Raw genomic sequence first — 19,732 nt, 5'->3', positions numbered from 1 at the left:
ACAATTTTTTATTATAATTGTCATCTCAAAACAACTGAACATGGTGGAAAGGGAGGCTTCACACATTGTAGAGTAATCCTGACATAATTTACACACATAAAATTCTTTATACAATTGGGATCAAACATTCATTCATAGGGCATTATTTCTCATTTACCATTATTAAATATCAGGGACTGAAGAATTGAAATACCTGAACTTAAATTAAAGATAATATTAATGAGAGATAACACATCCATCTCAATTTCATACGTTCTATTAATAGTCTTTTGTTCTTACACTAACAGCATTGCACAGTAGTTTACAATCATTTACATGGCTGTTTTTATCAAAAGCCTAGATCGTATAGATCCGTATCTCAGTGTTAAAAAAAAACGAATAACATTCAAACCAATCAATACTGTTGTTATAATTGGAAGAAACAGTAAAGTAGCCTACAGGTAAAATGCTGTTTATGAGTAAATTTATTGAAAAATTAGCAATTTAACATAATACTTTATTAATTATTCTTTTCCACAAAAAGAACAGACCCTTAGTAACATAATATAGATTTTGATTATGATAACTGTTTAAGTAAAACATGAAATAGAAACCTTTCTCTTTCTTCTTCTTTGTTTATGTGCCATTGAGGCCTTTGACGACCCCTTTAGAAACCTTTGATTTTTATTCCTTTGTTAATGGTAACAATAATGTTCTTAAAATACAAAATTTTTTTTAGCAATACTTTCATGCATTTGTAATAAATAACAATGTATCTGATTCAATTCACAGTTTTTTAAATCACCTATACATTTGCAAACATTGTGAATGAAAATATGTTGGCCTCTACAAATTATGTATAAACCATTTACAATGTGGTTAATTAAAATGTATGATTATTTACAATAAGGATGAAAATCACAAATCAATCAAAGGCCATTCATTGTAATAAAACAACAGTATCACTTAAAGTAAACTGAAGTGTGTAAGAAAAAAAAATCATATCAATTAAAGCAAATGGTTTCACAGAAATTTCTAACATTTGAGAGTCTTACATTTAAGAAAACCTTTTCTAAAAAATCATTGTGACATGTTTCTTTTGAACAACATCACATTGAACTTGCATCAGGTTGTATAATCTATACAACAATGACTTAGTAAAATTTTATTTACTTTCAAATTTGTAAATTCAATGTAAATATTAATTAAGGATTAAATTGACTGATAATTTTGCCATAGTAAGTGGGTTTTTTTTCTCCAAATATGTATATGCAAATATATGAAAAAAATAGAAGTTGCAAGCCATTTTTAGCTTTGCAACTCCTGAAAATATTGCATTAGTTTCCTGCCGACTTGAACTGCACTTGGGCGTTGTTTAGGGTTTCTGTCCCAACAGAACTCAATCATCTCTTTCCAGAATTGGGTCGGAGCTTGAACTATAAATAAACTTGGCCTCCAGCCTTGATCCACAGCAACCTGAAAGGATTAAATTGATCAGTTTTAAAATAATGTTTGATGCTATGCAATGTCCCATGTTTACTTTGCAATAAGGTTTTTACTGGTCGTCAAGTAACTCATTGTCATAGTTTTTGTAGTTCTATCCTTTTTTCTATTATATATATATATATATATATATATATATATATATATATATATATATATATATATATATATATATATATATATATATATATATATATATATATGTGTGTGTGTGTGTCTGTGTATATGTATATATGTGTGTTTATATATATGTATGTGTATATATATGTGTTTATATGTATGTGTATATATATATGGGGTTATATATGTATGTATGTATTTATATGTATGTGTATATATATATATAACCCCAACCCCAGGAAAAATCTTGAGGGCACTCATAGAACCATTTCAGGTAGTGAATTCATAACCAGTCATTAGTTCGTCTTCCTTTACTGGAAAATATATATACCTTCAATCCACCTTGTACCTCCATCGATGCATATTTTGCCAAATCCTTGCCGTACCATAGCTCCCACATAATCATAGCCAGACTAGGTAAACACGACAAAAGAATTTTTTTTTAAAAACAGTTCATCAAACTTTATGTAGCTAATGTCATTAAATGAAAATTATTTCATGTGCTGATGAGATTTATGAAAATGATTAAGGTAAGTATGAATTAGGCATTTTAAAAATCTTAATTACAAGGGTAATTACCCATAAATGTCTGCTTTGGTGTCGTATTTATCACTCAGAAGTAAAATTTCAGGAGCCATATACACAGGTGTGCCAATACATAATGTAACAACGTCCTTCACCTTCTTTGCTAAACCAAAGTCTGCAATTCTTACTTCCCCTTGTGATGTGATCTTCAATAGAAAAATTTTTGCTATTTTCATGTCAAATAAATTAAAATTTCAACTAGATTTATATGTTGAGAGTTAACAAAGAGGAGGTGGAAAGGGGGTGGTCACTAAATGAAATAACCAAATCACTTATTGTTAGTAGGAAATTATAGAAAACAACTGAACACTTACTCATTCTAATGATTGCTAATTATTGTAATATATTTAACTCACTAGTTTAAAAACTAAATTATTATCTTAAGTCTATCCATGCAAAAAATTTATGCAGGAGGCCTCGCTTTCAAAAATAATAACTATTACAACTCTTCCCTCATGTTTGTGCAGTGGATATGTCTCATGAAGACACTGTGCTGAAGCATTTACTTTAGTATCCCCACCATATCACAACACTTTTTGTAATGCTATTATAAGTACATAAAAACCTACCAATACATTCTCTGGCTTAAGATCTCTATGGACTATAGCCTTCTGGTGGAGATAAGCTAAACCATTACAAATCTGTAGCAGATAGTTGGTCATGATGGCTATGGCGTCCTTCTGACGGGCTGGGTTGTTACCAAGGCTACTGGGAGAATTGTCTGTGTCAATACAGCGAGCCTGAAAAGACACAGTTGACAAGTTATTGGCAGAATAATTAAAAAAAAAAATAATTACATCAAAAATATTGTTACTACAGAAATAATTAATAATATGCAAATAAAATATAAAAGAAAAATATAAAAGAAATATTCTTTTGGTTATACACTTAATGCAATGATATATTTGGTGGTAGACTTTTTTTTACCCGTCTTTTCTTCTTTTTCTTTTGTGTGCCAGATTTTGATCTTCTCTTCTTATTAATTTGACACTATAGAGATTTGAGTGCCAAATTTTGACAAGTAGACTACTCACTTTTAAAGTATGTGGACAGTACTCCATGATAAACAGCAGCTTCATTTTTTCCTCCGTACCCTGACGACACACTCCAAAGTACTTGACAATGTTGGTGTGTTCAATTTCCCTAAAACAAAAAATGTCAAAATTACTGACAACTATTCTCTTTAATTATATAAAATTATTTTAATAAAATATTTTTTAATAAAAAAAAAGTTACATTTCTTTAAAATTGCTTTGTAGCACTAATGTTTTTTTTCTAAACTATCAAAAAGACAATGCATTTCGATATGCTGTTACCTTAAGATTGCATCCTCTAGCAATGTATCAGTCACATCACTGGGTCTAAGAACATCCAGTGGCTCTTTAACAGCCACATGTATCTCTCCACTTGAATGCTTCAATTTTGCCTTGTGGACAACAGCAAAACTACCTCGGCCTAGTTGTTCTCCTAAGCTGGGAAAAACAAGATCAATGTGACAATAAGATTTACATAGCTTAAATATACAATAGGAAGGCAAGGGAGACAAGGCAGAAGAAGGCTGGACCACATCAGTATCACTGAGGACAGCAGAGGACCAGGACAGATGGTAAGGCATTGTGAAGGACACAACAGTGTTTCCTAAATGACCCAATGGTTATGCAGTCTGATAGAATACAAATAAATACATTGCATAAACAATGTTAATAAACTAATGCTCTACATTTTAGAGTGCTTTCCCTTTAAGCAGTCTTTTATTAAGTGAGTACTTTCCCTTTTAGCAGTCTTTTATTAAGTAACAGCAAGAAAGCAACATTCACCAATGTCTATTTTCAATTTTAATATTAAAAAAAAATTTCTCGTCATTTTTAGTTACTAGCAATAAATTTTAAAGAAAATTCCCATCCAACAAAACTCTCTTACACAATTTTGTCGGCAGTGAAATCTGTCACCATGAGGCGTCTGACAAAGAACATGTCGAGCTGACCCAGTATTTTACTGCAACTGTCGGAGAGTCCAGGGAAGGCTTTCAACTTTTCTTTATTTGACTCCAGCTCTTTACCAATTTCATTCAGCAGCATTTCATCAGCCTTCATTAAGTGCGGCACCATGGTTGCTACTCTGTCTATGCCTTTGATAAACCTGAAAAAAAAATTCTTTACTGGCCTACATCTAAATATATATAATTGTGCTTGCATACATTAATATTTATATATATACACATATACATGTAAATATACATACATATATATATATATATATATATATATATATATATATATATATATATATATATGTATATATATATATATATATGTATGTATATATATATATATATGTATGTATATATATATATATATATGTATGTATATATATATATATATACATGTATATATATATATATATACATGTATATATATATATATATATATATACATGTATATATATATATATATACATGTATATATATATATATATACATGTATATATATATATATATACATGTATATATATATATATATACATGTATATATATATACTAGCTGCATCCCGTGCTCCGCCACGGTAAATCTTTTTAAAATGTACCAACTTTGGAACAGAACAAAACGAACAAAAACACAACACAAACACAAACACAAACAAAACATAACCACAACCACAACACAACCACATTACAACCACAACACAATCACAACACAACCACAACACAACCACAACCACAACACAACCACAAAACAACCACAACACAACCACAACCACAACACAACCACAACCACAACACACGGTAAATCTTTTTTAAATGTACCAAGTTGGGAACAGAACAAAACTAAATACAACACAAACGAACGCAAAGAAAAAACAAAAACGAAAAAACAAACACAACACTCAACATAAACTCAATTTAAATGTAATCATAAAGGCATATTGCTCACAGTCTATCCCGTAGCGCCAAATCGCGCCCTTTCCCAGCGCCGGCGAAAAATTTCGATTTACACCCTCCCACCTCCCTCAAACTTTCGATTTCCACCCTCCCCCCCCCCTCTTGCTACGCCTCTGTTATAAAACCCCTAGCTTTTCCGCAAATAAATTAAAGGCAGTATTTAGAATGTCCGTGTTTTACCGACGATATTGCACTTTATAAATTCATGCATTTTTTTCAGTACTTTTAAAAATTTACAATAAAGTTTCATGACTAAAACCATTGCGCACCTAATGAACGTGATGACTCAATATAGTAATGGAGAATAGTTGATTAAAAATTATAATTAGTATAAAATAAGTAAAAGATAGCCTTTTATCAATCAATGCTAATAATAATATTCCAACAATAATGTACTCTTACACGTCTGCATAATTTGCATTCACATTTTGCTAATTATATTATTCCAACAATTATTCCGTCTTGCAGATTTTGCATTCACATTTTTAGCGTGAGTTCAATTTATCTTTGAATTACCTCCATTGGCAAAATTACTAAGCAGTTTAATTAGATTTTTCTACCGTACTGTTATTATGTTATTAATATGTATCCACTCTTTCAGGGAATATTAACGAAAACGATATTTGACATTGATCCTTTTAATATGTTTTAGCAATGTGCGTGTATTTAATATTCTCTTTACGTTATGCAAAATTGTACAAACAGTGGAAATTATAAAATAGCTCTATGCCGTTATATAAACAAACCCTACTCAATTACTTACAATAAGACACTGCGGTGCACTGAAAAGCACAGCGTGGTGCCTAGTTTACTTTTATAGTCCCAAAATCTATAGCGATGACGGACGGAAGGACAGACACAGCCCGCTTATATTATAGATATATACATGTATATATATATATATATATATATATATGTATATATATATATATATATGTATATATATATATATATATATATATATATATATATATATATATATATATATATATATATAAAGAAAACATTCCTTTACCTGTCAAAGAATTTTCCCATAGCGGCTGCAATGCTATTCTCATTTAACAGTCCTAGGAACATTTCTGTTGCCTCCTCCATAACTTTACTTGGATTTCCATCATACTTATCTTTGAACAGTTTTTTCAACTTGGAATCTTTGAGGTCAAGGTTAAAACAAGAAATCACAGCAGCTCCAAAGCTAAAATGTGAAAATGTGAGCAAAAATTAAAGCATGGTGAATTAACTACAACATTTCTTTACCAAAATCAAAGCTAGATATGTTATTAAAATTGGAATAAGCAGATAATAAGAGAGGCTCTAAATCTCTTGTGTTTACAAACAGTGGACAATAACAGAAAATTAAAAATAAAAATTACATAAACCAAATCTGAGTCTACATGAATATAAAAAAAAAATTTTTTGTTATTTTACCTGTCAAAACTGTCTACTGGGTCATTTTTATTTGTTTGTGAAGATTTTGTGATTTTGGCTGGTTTTTTTATGTCCCTTCTGGCGTCTGTGACAAAACTTCTCATGTCATCTCCATTGAGTAACACCCCTGGTTTGTTTACATAAAGAACAGATTCAACTTTTGGTTTACAATGATAACTTAGACGGAAATTCAACAACTTGATAGCAAAAATGAGTGGGTTTTTTTTTGTAATTTGGAAACATCATGCAAAACTATTCTACTGACAAACATTCCAGGTGTAAATTACTATTTTCAAGGAAATATTACTGTAAATAATAAGCTAAAGTTATAATAGTCAAACAGCTCAGTTAAGGCAAACTCTTCAGTCACAGTGACACATGTATAGTTATGTGAAATATTAAACAAGAGCAGTATGTTAGCGTAGCCTTGATGAACAAATACATATACATATACATTATATATATATATATATATATATATATATATATATATATATATATATATATATATATATATATATATATATATATATATATATATATATATGTATAGATATAGATATTTAGAGAGATCTACCATACCTTGAATTTCATGTAGCTGGTTGTCAAGCAAGGAGAACTGTTGCTGGAAACCTTGGATGATTTCTTTGGTAATTTTGTTTATGTATTTGTTCTCGTTTTCCCATTGGTTGATTTCTTCTGCAATCCTTTCAGCTATGGCAAAGCTGGCAGCTTTTGCTACATTTTGCCAGGACTTTTCTTTCTTTGGGCACATTGTTTCTGACCATCTTTTCATCTTTTCCCTAATTTTTATCAATAGAAGTTTCATTTTAGAAACATGCCTAAATCAAGCGCGACAATAAAATCTTAGTAAACATTTTATAATAGATCTACCATGTTTAAAATCTATTTAGTAAAAGATATTAAAGAATATTTTTATTTTCTAAAATGTGTTTTAAATAAGTGAACAAATGAATAAATTATTAAAAATAACTAAAATCCAAAAATTAACATTCTTCATGCATCAGATTATTTTTTTGCTGTTTATATAAGTTTATGATGTGAAATAATGCACTGCTGTGGTCACACTTCTGATGAACACAATTGTACCTTTTCCTCATAGAGTTGAGGTAATCCAACGCTTGTCCCCCGGCTTCAAAGCTGCACACCTTGACTTCCCGCCTCATCTTATCCAGCTTCTCTTTGGAGTTTTTCTGCAACGAGCTGATCCTGCCCTCTATACTGGTGTAGTTTTTCCGCATCTCCTCGTCCTTCTCTTTGTGAACGTTGTAACTGATGCGCAGGGTGTGCAGGCCTCGTTTTAAAAAGTTAGCCAGATACCTTGGGAAAAAAAAGCGTGAACATTTTAAAAACAAAATGCAAGATTCAGATGACAAAAATATATCTATTAAAAATAAAATTAATTAAAATGTAAAAAACAATCAAGTTTCAAAATATTTATGTAAAATAAAAATTATTCTCTACTGTTAATGTTAGCTTTGATAAAAAAGATTATGGTAAAAATTTGAAATCGTTTTTATAGAAATTTTTTGATAATTCTTACTTTAACATTATTATGCAAGGATAGGGCTATGTAAAATTAATTTCACATTGAGTCTCATTATTTTCTAAAAATAGCATCTCAGATTGGACTGTATATTTATATTTTTTTTAAGTTTATATAACAGTTGTTTTTGTAAGAAAATTATCAAAAAAAAAAACTTTTGCTGCATCTCCTAAATAATACATTAGCAGAAATGTCATTTAAGATAGTTGTTTAAACAAAAATAAAACTTCCCATCCCTGATCTAACCTATAAAATGACTGGCTACTTAAGTTTACACATAAAGACTTTAAGCTAAAGTGATGAAACAATATATCCCACACAAAAACTGAGATAAAGGGTACACTGACAAACAAACATACAAACCTACCTGTAGTAGAACCTGAGCTTCCCTCTCATAGTCTGTGTGAGAAACCTCTTGAGGCCACTGATCAAGTTCTCATGCTCTGGTCTAACAAGGTACACTGACAAACAAACATACAAAAAAACAAACCTACCTGTAGTAGAACCTGAGTTTCCCTCTCATAGTCTGTGGGAGAAACCTCTTGAGGCCACTGATCAAGTTCTCATGCTCTGGTCTAACAAGGTACACTGACAAACAAACATACAAACAAACAAACATACAAACCTACCTGTAGTAGAACCTGAGCTTCCCTCTCATGGTCTGTGGAAGAAACCTCTTGAGGCCACTGATCAAGTTCTCATGCTCTGGTCTTACATGACCATAGTCAGCATCCATTGCGGACTAAACAAAAGTGTAAAACAAAATGATTATAGTGATTAATTCACTTATCAAAATATTTTGTCTATGTCTATAAGTTTTGCAACTTATTTCCATCCACTTTTGCTGGTTTGACCTTTGATCTCAATAGGTCAGCCTATTGTATATTTTTTTATATCAACTTATCAGAGGTGAGGGGGAATGTTAAAAAAGTCATTGTATTTTAAAGCTGCAGAAAAGTAGCTAATGACAGTTGCAGCAATTAAGAAATAAGCAGATGTTTTAACCAGTGTTAGTTCATGGATATTGATGTGAGGTTTTACTATGGTAGGCTAGTATTACTGAAGTACATTATATCTTATATTTTGGTGGAATATCTTTAGTGACTGAAAAATCTCATCACAATATTGATCTCTCGCATCACATTCTAGTCACATTTATAAATCTGTCACATCACAAATTTGTCACGTTATCCTTCTGTCACTGCTCAGTTTTGTCACATTATAACCCTATCACATCACAACTTTGTCACATTATAGTTATATCACATCACATTTTTGTCACATGTTGAGTAATCTAGTGGTAGAGAGCTGGATGCTAGCCCATAAGTCTCAAGTTCGAATACGGGTTCAAGTCAGTAGACCGTCCCTGAGTCCACCCAACTCTGATGGGTACCTAACTCATGTTTGGGAAAGTAAAGGCAACTGGGCATAGCGCTGACCACACTATCTCTTCATATGCCGAGGTCACAGAAACAAGTGAACTCTACTTCACTTGCTCTTTAGACCATCAGGTTTGAAAGGGAACTTAACTTTACTTACATCACAAGTTTGTGTTGAGTAATGACAGTTAACCCACCTGTTTCACTGATATGGGATAAAGCTGCGACTTCTTGACTCCCGGCAAGATCATCCCCAGTCTATCAGCCAGTGACTCTTTGACTCGCTCCGAGTCACCAGGTGGCACTTGATCCCAGCGGTTACAGATGAAGAGGGTTGTGTTGTGATCAAAGCCGTCGTTGATTTCAACTGCTTTGAGCAACAACTGGCCAAGCTGAAATATCAAACAACTGTCAATGTAGAAAGATTTTGTAGAAAAATCATATTGATTTTGCACTATTGAGCTTTCATTGTATTACTAAATAACATAATATTATAATTTTAAAAAATAAATGAAACAAAAAAAGTAAAATTTATATTTAAACTCTATTATCAAAGTAAAATTAATAACCAGATCTCAAATGGTAAAGGGAAACAACTTTTTGCAAACAGTAGATCTAAAGATTATGTTAATTAAATTAATTATTATAACTTGTTTTACAGCAAATTGTATAGTATTGTCTTTATTGTTATGATAGCTTTCTGTTATTTGAATGTGTATTTATAATTCCAAACCTAATGAATTCAATGTTATTTGCCTTGCAAAGGTGAAGGGTTATTCTTAAATGATATTACTCATCATTGTAAAATGTAAGACAAAATGTGACATGGACAACACCATCAAGAAAGTGGATGCACTGAAGCATGCAATAATTTCATGGCGGTTTTTGATATTTTGTAATGATGGGGGAGGGGTGTTAAAATAAGTACAAAATGCATGATGTTGTTTGTGTGAAAGATGAAAATTTATTCATCTTACAGACATAATAACATAACTGACGTACCCTGTGTTTATGAACGGCACTGGTGCTGTCAATAACATAAATAAATCCAAAAGCTTTCTCCATGTAGTTGGCTAGAGCCTGGCTCAGGCCTCTGTTGTCCCCCACCCCGGGGCTGTCCACAATTGTTACACCTCCCTAAAGAATTAAATAGTGTCATTAAGTAAAGGTTACTGTCTCATGCTAAACATTTTACCTGTAATAAACACCTTTGTATCATTATTCCTATGTTAAAATAACTTTAAAAAGTTTTTTATACACTAATAAGCTTAATATGATGTTAAAGTAGCAGATTTAAAAAAAAAAAAAACAAAGGTAAATAACAAAGAACAAGCACTGGATAAACAAAGCACTTTGTTTTCTGGGCTACTAAAAGCTCACTGACAACCATGAATTACCATTTAAAATAGACAGGTAGTATTCCCTTGACCCATGCGAGTAGCTAACCAGATGACCATTTGGTATTAGGCCATACATGAAGAAGGGATGGAGTGGCCGAATGGTAGAACGTATGGCTGCTAGCCCAAAGGTCTTGAATTTGGATCTCAGTTCAGGTTTATGACTGAAGGACGACACTGTCCACCCAGCTCTGATGGGTACCTGACTTAAATTGGTGAAAGTAAAGGTGGCTGGGCATATTGCTGACCACACCAATCCTTCAGATGCTGAGGTCAAGAAACACATGAACTCTACTTCATCTGCCCAATGGATTGCTAGGTCGAAAGAGGAATTTTACTTATACTTTACTTTCCATTTAAGACAAACGGTATTGACTGACCAGAAAGAGAATTGACTGACCAGTGTGAAAATCTGCACCAGAATAAATTTCTAAAAAAAGAATTAACCTGTAGCATTTCTATCGGCCATGAGACCACAATTTTTTCAAATGGGCTCTCGTCAGTTTCATCGTCACGCAAGGTGATGTAATGCTCCAGTTCTTTTATCAGCTCCCCAGATTTTTCTGTAGATTCTGCTCTCAGCTGTCAAATAAAGAAACTGATTTGGCACTTTTTATTTTACAAAAAAGCAATTAGAAATTTGATATGCCTATTGCAAAGCCAGGAACAATAGAACCTTTATTAAAAAGGTTTTATAACATAACATTTACTATAAAGGCTGTGTAATAATAATTTCAGACATCTTTTGGGTAAATGGTTGAGTGAACTATGCTATGCCCTTGGATGAAATAGAAAAATGTACTAATTTAAATAGAAAACATACTGAACCCCCCCCCCCCCCCCTCCCCCCCCCCCCCTTCCCAAGGAGTTAAGTGATTCCCCCAGTATTTCAAGTGTCAGGCCTGGTAGTTCAACACCTAAAACGATTAAACATTATTAGGCCTCTGTTTGCTGTTATTACTTATGCCATGCTTGACACACAAATTACCTTAGGCCTATTAATCTAATATTCTTTTTATATTAAAAAAAAAAGCATTTTAGAATTAATGAAGGATGTAACAAAAAATCAGTAGTTTTATATGATTATTTTAGCACTAAAACTACAATCATATTTGAAACAGGCCTAGATCTAGGTCTTTTTTATAATCAATAATTGCATCATTTTTATTCGCTGCAAACTCTTTTTGGCCAGGTTTTTATCTAACGAATAAAGAGAAAGCCAGCTGGCAACTCACTGTGAGGGGGCTTCTGGACCTTCCCGAGCTGTCCTCTCGCGGGTAGGCGATGGCCTGCGGTGTAGCCCCGTATTGGATCTCCACGATGGCAGCCGTGCACCTGAGCTCGCTGGTCGGTAACAACGGTACCCCCAGCAGGAGGTTGACTAGACTAGATTTACCTGAGCCCATCTCACCTGCAGGTGGTAGGGAAATATTGCGTTATTTATAATTTCTCTGGGGGTAGCCCATAAATGACATTTCAATTTCTCTCGGGGTAGCCTATAAATGACATTTCAATTTATATTGGGGTAGCCCATGAATGACATTTCAATTTCTATTGGGGTAGCCCATAAATGACATTTCAATTTCTATTGGGGTAGCCCATAAATGACATTTCAATTTCTATTGGGGTAGCCCATAAATGACATCACATTCATTGCCAACCTCCCTCACTAATCCCCAGCCTCTCTCCTAAAATAACATTACAAATCCCCAAACTCCCTCCTAAAATAACACCACAAATTTCCACCACTCAATAAAATGCCATAAAATTAACTAATATTATCATGGTTTTTACTTGATACTTCGGTTTCTAAGAAACATAATGTAGACTACGTCACATTTTCCTACAAACCCACTCCAAAGTAGGATAGGTATATCACCAGAAAAGTCAGAATCCCCCCCCCCCGCCACCCACTCCCAGTTACTTCGAACATTTTAACATTTTGAAACGAAGGTGTTGGGGACGGAGGGAGAGGGAGGGGGGCATGAAGGCTGGAGGATGTTGGTTATCTTTAGCTGTCACTGTAATCAACAGAATTAAGAAGCTGCTTATCACACTTCAACTTCTTCAAAATGTCAACACAGAACACTAGAGAAATCACACTGCGCTGCACTATTACATGCAGCCATGGCGAAAACAGAAAGATAATGAATTAGGACCCACTCGCACAGGTATTTGGCAGATAACTGTACCATGTGGAGACACTATGTACACAGCAATCGTGCAGATAGCTATACCATGTGAAGACACTATGTACACATCAATCGTGCAGATAGCTTTACCATGTGAAGACACTATGTAAACATCAATCGTGCACATATTTATACCATGTGACGACACTATTTACACATTAACGATGCACATACTTATACTATGTGAAGACGCTATTTGCACATCAACCGTGCAGATATTTATTTATACAATAAGAAGATAATATTTACACAGCAACCGTGAAGATAGCTATACAAAGTGAAGAATTTATTTACATAACAAGCAGGCAGAAAGCTATTCAATTCGAAGATACAATTTTAATGCAACTGTGCGGATGGCTGGTGATCTTTTCAAACTATCTCGGCTGAGAGCCAAGATTAAGGTGCGCAAAATAACATTCAAGGGCTTTTTTTTTGCTAATGAAGCTGCCTGGCTAGCGAACACTGGAGATAAACTCAATCTCTCATGGATCGCTTCTCCAAATCCTGCAATAATTTTGGCCTTAAAATCAGCATAAGGAGGATTAACACCATGGCTTAAGGAGCAGCCTCGCCCAACTTCACTACCAGTGTTTCTTCCAGACTTTTTTTCTCCGGAGGGGGGGGGGGAGGGGCACTTGAAATTTTCGGGGGGGGGGGGGGCGGTAGACTTTCTTTGGGGGGGGGGGCGGACACTGTTAAAATATATATTTTCTATATAAATTATATAAATTTCATTTCGTTCGGGGGGGGGGGGGGCGGTAAAAAATTTCGGGGGGGGGGGGGGGGGGCAAACCCCCGAAGAGATGCTTGGAAGAAACTCTGATCACTACTGGATGTCGTTGGCCATTTCACAATCTTGGCCCCGCCATTATAAATTACCTTTCACTGGACATAAAAATAAATTTTAAAAAATTGGCGAGGCGTCGGCGACTATGTCTAGACTGACAGAGAGTTTGGAAAAACAAAATGCTCATTCAGTCAACATCGAGACAAAAATTTCTGTGTATATCGAGCCAGCGAGGCTAGCGAAACCAGCACTCTACACATTGCATGAGAAAAAAAAAGACGGAGTACATTCCCCTTGCGCTGGTTGAGAAGGATGCCGAGGATCACTTGGAAGGACCTACCACACAAAATGATGTCTTGGAGAGAGCAAAAATTACTCAGCATGGTCACCTTACTCCAACAACGCCGCCTTTGATGGTTGAGACAAGTGCATAGGATGAGTGAAGAAACTTGTTGGGAACTTGTTGCAGGGAAAAGGTAGAAAAGACGTCCCCCACTAACGTATAAGGATGCAAGCAAGCGTAATATCAGTCCTAGAAATGAACATCGGAGCTAGGAGGAAGCTGCTCAGGACAAAAGCCAAGGGGAAGCAAATCCTGCACAATGCTTTAAAAAATAGAGGAAATGATTCGTCTCCACGCCAAGAGAGTTAAGATCAAAACCCAAATACTCCAAGTCTGACGCCCCCATTATGGCGCACGTAATCTTATCGTCTTACGAGACTAAGAAGCCTAATGATTGGATGACGGCAGATTGTTATACCATTCATAATTGTAAAGACACTATTTACACAACAAAAATACAGACAGCTCTACCATGTAAAGACAGTACAATCAGAACAGTGAGAGGCTCGAGTATTTACGTCAGTCGCATATCAGATAAAGGCGGGAATACGTATTTTTTGTCACATACTGACAATAAGGAGAAATACATACAATATATATATATATATATATATATATATATATATATATATATATATATATATATATATATATATATATACACAAGGAAGTAAAAAGAACAAAAACATGTTGCCTATGCACCAAATATGTACAATCATGTACTCACATACACGTACACAACAAAAAGTAATTACTTTACTCACGAAAAATGAATACATACATAAATCATTTAAATAAAGTTACGCACCAAAAACGTAAACACCAAAGGTAACAAATTTACGAACCGGCTATCAGAAGTACGCACTGACTTGACGACAAATCTTCGATGTACTGCTTGAAATGGCGTTCATACTGGGCGAACATTTGTTCTAGATCATTCTGAAACATAAACACCGGGTCGTGGCATTAGTCGATTGTGTGTGTGTGTGTGGGGGGGGGGTGGTGGAAGTGGTAAGGAATTTCAAAGCCATACATTTACTTAACTCAGTCGGACTTGTCGGAATTACCAGCAGTAAATATCACCCAATTTTTTAACAATCTTGTAAACCTAACATTTAAATGACCGTGGGTACAGGGAGAGGGTAGAGGGTTTGAACATCATTTTAAAAACTGTTAAATTGCAAGTAGATTGGGATCTATTACTGTAGCGGAACTCAGTGCAGATTTATCTGGCTTTAAAAGGAAGTGGAGACGATTTGAATGGAGTTTTATCGTAGAAAATCTATTTGCCATATTTTAAAAAAAAACCTCAAACATAAGATAAATAGCGAACTCGGATGTCTAAGCCAGGAGAACTGATAAGAATTTTTTTCTCTCATAAGAATGAAATTATGAAACGTTAGAACCAGTGGTAAGCATGAAACACACACGCAGACGCGTAACACCTCATTCTGGCGCCTGTGGCAAACTTTCAATTTCGCAACACCCTCTCTTTGCATAAAGTTGTCCACGTTAGCAAGAAAGCACCCCCCCCCCCCCCCCTCCCCAGTATTTGGAAAAGTTTGAGACGCTATATTTTTTTTATTACAAGTCATTGTTGTAACTCAAAATTTTTCTTTGGTGCCACACGTGATGTGGACAGTAGTTAGTAAAGCTATGTGTGACGGCTCAAGTTATATGATATAAATAGTGTAGAGATCAAGCAGAAGAAATGAGAAACAGAGCATAGCGTCATCTGGTAGACCAGGGGTCTCTAAACTACGGCCCGCGGGCCGGATGCGGCCCGCGAGGTCGTTTCATCCGGCCCGCGGAGTTCTTTTTGTCCACGGAAAAAACGTTTGTTGGTGCTGGCTGAGGAACTTTGCCCAGAAAAATCAAAGACATGCCTGGAAGAAACTGGCCCCAGAACTGAAATTTTATAGTTAATGCGGCCCTCGGACTGAAAAGTTTGGAGATCCCTGTGGTAGACCAATGAAATTGCACGAGATGACCGGTCACGTGCGACGGTCAGCTGACTTGGGGGTAGCAGTTGGAGGTAGTGTTAGAGCGTGTAGCGATCAGACGTGTTAGGTAGGTCGCAGTCGATCAGTGGATCATGTAGACAGTTGTACACATGATCCCTTCACACCATAAGTACACACGAACCGTACATATTACTTGTACACATGAACCACACACACACCAGGTGTACACACAAACCCTGTAGACCCAGCTGTACCTGAAAAGGTTTGGGTAGTGTAGCCGAGAACTTGAGGACGCTGTGGTAGAAATCTCTCAAGGCCGTCCGGTTACCGGAATCTTCCCTCACCGCCTGCTTGATCGTGTCGTGCTCCAGTGGTCTCGTGCGCTGTGGGGTAGGGGAGGGGCGAGCAGATTAGCTTGAGACTATTGCTGTACAGTGTATAGTAATATAACTATTGGCATAAATCAATACAATATATTATTTTGGTTATAAAGTTCATGGGTTATGTTTGGAGTCAAAACCTTACCAGCACATACATTCATACATATACATTAAAACACATACATTCATACACGCACACCAAAAAAACATTCATACATGCACATCAAAACGCATCTATTCACACGTATATAACGCTAAATACCTATAATTCTCTAGTCATGCAGTTCTTTTCAAAATGCCCGCTCCTCCCCATTCAAAGATGACAAAAGCTTTTTGTATTCAGAAAGATAATTAGAGAGGTCATATTTTGATAAATCTTATTATTCTTATTACACAGCTCCAAATATTTATATTTATATATGTATAAATAAATAAAAATGTGTGTGTTGGGGGGGGGGTGGCTTTGCCCTTTTATCCGATTGTAATGAAACATCGGAGAGTTGATGGAAATACTCTCAGGACGGTTTCTGCGAAAATAAAATTTCAATTTCGGAGGGCGGCACATTGGCAGGGTGTGATTTTCCTCTGTATACGGTATATGAAAATATTTCCCAGGCGGCTATCTTAGCACTTGGTGATGGTTGGTAGTCCTGTATTGCGGGTCCGGGGTACTATTTGAGTTAATGGTCACACCACACCAAGAGCATCCGCAGATACCTCGGCGATTGAGTGACCCAGAGCGCCCCAGGCTTTCCGTGAGCACTATGGCGTCTATGTTTGTTTAAAACACTAATGACATGATGGGCTGCAATAATCGTTGACTAAATAGAACCAGGCGAGACATCCGGCTCCTCGACAAGGGAATATTTAGCAACATGGGTTCCCACGTGAGCATTATAACACATACGTTCGTTTCACCGAGTGCGCTACACCAAGATAAGATGGGCTACTATAATCGTTCACAAAAAATCGAATAAGGCACGTCTTTCGGCGCCCCGACGGTCGGGCGATCCGGAGCACCCGGGATCCATGTGAAAAATACGGAGCCTACAGTCGTTTTAAAGAGCACCCTACACTATGGACAGGGTGGGTCACTACATTCGATGACTAAACCAGGGCACGCACTCGGCGTGGATTTCGAGAGCGTCCCGCGACACACCTGTTAGATGTACGATCGCCGAGATGTGTTGTACCTTACTATAACGGAGAGTGATTAAGGTTTCATACCACGCGCCCATGGGCGTCTGGGCGAGAGTATGAACAAAGCCACGTCCCAACATCTAAGATACAATATAGCGCCAGCGCTGTTTTCACTTAAATAACTGTTTTAGAAAACAAGGTCACGCGTATAAAAATACACTATTGGTATCGCACACTCATATATAAAACCTTATTAAAATATTGTGTAAGTCAGCAGCAACGCGCGGGACGGGTACGCTAGAGTTGGATTGTTTTATTAAGGTTTTTATGATTTTAAATTCTTGCGCTGTAAAACTGTTCAATATCAGCCGTTTGCATATATAAATTTATCAGCTTTTGCAATGTAAATCTATCGACTGTTGCATCTGTAAATCTATCGACTGTTGCATCTGTAAATCTATCGGCTGTTGCATGTGTAAATCTATCGACTGTTGCATCTGTAAATCTATCGGCTGTTGCATGTGTAAATCTATCGACTGTTGCATCTGTAAATCTATCGACTGTTGCATCTGTAAATCTATCGACTGTTGCATCTGTAAATCTATCGGCTGTTGCATCTGTAAATCTATCGACTGCTGCATCTGTAAATCTACCGGCTGTTACATCTGTAAATCTACCGGCTGTTACATCTGTAAATCTACCGGCTGTTACATCTGTAAATCTACCGGCTGTTGTATATGTAAATCTCTCGGTTGTTGCATATGTAAATCTATCGACTGTTGCATCTGTAATTCTCTCGGTTGTTGCATATGTAAATCTATCGACTGTTACATCTGTAATTCTCTCGGTTGTTGCATATGTAAATCTATCGACTGTTGCATCTGTAATTCTCTCGGTTGTTGCATATGTAAATCTATCGACTGTTGCATCTGTAAATCTACCGGGTGTTGCATGTTGCAGTCCTCGGCTGAACAGACCGCATTTATCAGCCATCGCTTCACTGCCGTGAGACTGGAATGCGCCGATTAGTTGCACGCGTGTGTATCGCGGTGACAGACCAACTCATCGAACTGACGTCTGCTGATATGGTAGGGGAAGGAGAGGAGATGAAAAAAAAATTCTTGTCATAGTATAGAACATTTTTTTTTTGTCGGACCCGATGCGGTTGATGTCGCATGGTATGGGCCGTGCGATTGGAATGACGTTCGCGACGGTGCTTTTCATCGGAGCGTTTCTGCCTCGCTGAACTAGCGATGAATAGGCATCTTTAACTGTTGCAGTTTGTTGAGTCTGTATGTACGTGTGTCCACGTGTATGGGGAGAGGGGGGGGGATTATAAAAAGAGCCGTCGTTAATGTAATCATATTTAAAATAGTCGCTCTTCTGTAATAAAAAAAAAGGTCGCGGAGGAAAAAGAAAAGATATTCACCTAATTTTTACAAGGTTTTATTATTTAATGTACATACAGTTTTTATCGGTCTATTTTAGTTCAAATGGGTTAGGTCTAAAGTACGAAATCACGTGACTGACGCACACATTCGCATGACTAAAGCACACATTCACACCAGTGGTGCACAGATTCACACCAGCCTTGCACAGATTCACACCAGCCTTGCACAGATTCACATGACGGATGCAACCGGTTCACTGGTGCACAAAATCACACTAACGATGCACGAGTTAACATCACTGGAGGTGACATAGTCATACAAGTGGGGTGGGGATTATTATAGTTCTAGATGTGGGGCGGGGACAGATTCCTACATAAGAGGTGGGGACATATTTCTATGTGGGGTGGGGACAAAGTCCTACATGTGGGGCGGGGGACATAGTCCTACATATGAGGTGGGACTTTTTCCTATACATGTGGTTGGGACATTAAGAACATAGTCGTACATGTGGGATGGGAACATTAAGAATATAGTCGTACATGTGGGGTGGCGACAGTCCAACACCTGGGATGGGAATTTAAACCTACTTGTGGTGTCATAGTCCTACAGCCGTGGATTAGCCCCTGACCTACCTTGACC

At 36.0% G+C, this 19,732-nt stretch overlaps 1 protein-coding gene across 1 annotated transcript in view; it reads right to left on the bottom strand.

The window, feature by feature from the left end:
- LOC131956913 (uncharacterized) overlaps positions 1 to 19,732 on the bottom strand; it is a 53,631-nt gene continuing 33,899 nt past the window's right edge. The window contains exons 5-22 of the mRNA XM_059321544.1: positions 16,437 to 16,565; positions 15,064 to 15,157; positions 12,132 to 12,307; positions 11,344 to 11,478; positions 10,502 to 10,636; positions 9,697 to 9,891; positions 8,750 to 8,862; positions 7,664 to 7,894; positions 7,136 to 7,356; positions 6,554 to 6,680; positions 6,141 to 6,320; positions 4,108 to 4,326; positions 3,504 to 3,659; positions 3,222 to 3,330; positions 2,757 to 2,927; positions 2,182 to 2,333; positions 1,934 to 2,015; positions 1 to 1,455 (exon numbers count right to left, since the gene is read on the bottom strand). Of these exons, the coding sequence (XP_059177527.1) occupies positions 1,288 to 1,455; positions 1,934 to 2,015; positions 2,182 to 2,333; positions 2,757 to 2,927; positions 3,222 to 3,330; positions 3,504 to 3,659; positions 4,108 to 4,326; positions 6,141 to 6,320; positions 6,554 to 6,680; positions 7,136 to 7,356; positions 7,664 to 7,894; positions 8,750 to 8,862; positions 9,697 to 9,891; positions 10,502 to 10,636; positions 11,344 to 11,478; positions 12,132 to 12,307; positions 15,064 to 15,157; positions 16,437 to 16,565 (2,793 nt within the window). The 3' untranslated portion in view covers positions 1 to 1,287. The remainder of the gene's footprint in view (positions 1,456 to 1,933; positions 2,016 to 2,181; positions 2,334 to 2,756; positions 2,928 to 3,221; positions 3,331 to 3,503; positions 3,660 to 4,107; positions 4,327 to 6,140; positions 6,321 to 6,553; positions 6,681 to 7,135; positions 7,357 to 7,663; positions 7,895 to 8,749; positions 8,863 to 9,696; positions 9,892 to 10,501; positions 10,637 to 11,343; positions 11,479 to 12,131; positions 12,308 to 15,063; positions 15,158 to 16,436; positions 16,566 to 19,732) is intronic.

This window comes from Physella acuta, unplaced genomic scaffold, assembly GCF_028476545.2.
Source record: "Physella acuta isolate Inbredline_101_S28 unplaced genomic scaffold, ASM2847654v3 ptg001184l, whole genome shotgun sequence".
NCBI lineage: Eukaryota > Metazoa > Mollusca > Gastropoda > Physidae > Physella > Physella acuta.
This window is presented reverse-complemented; position numbering and strand designations above follow the sequence as displayed.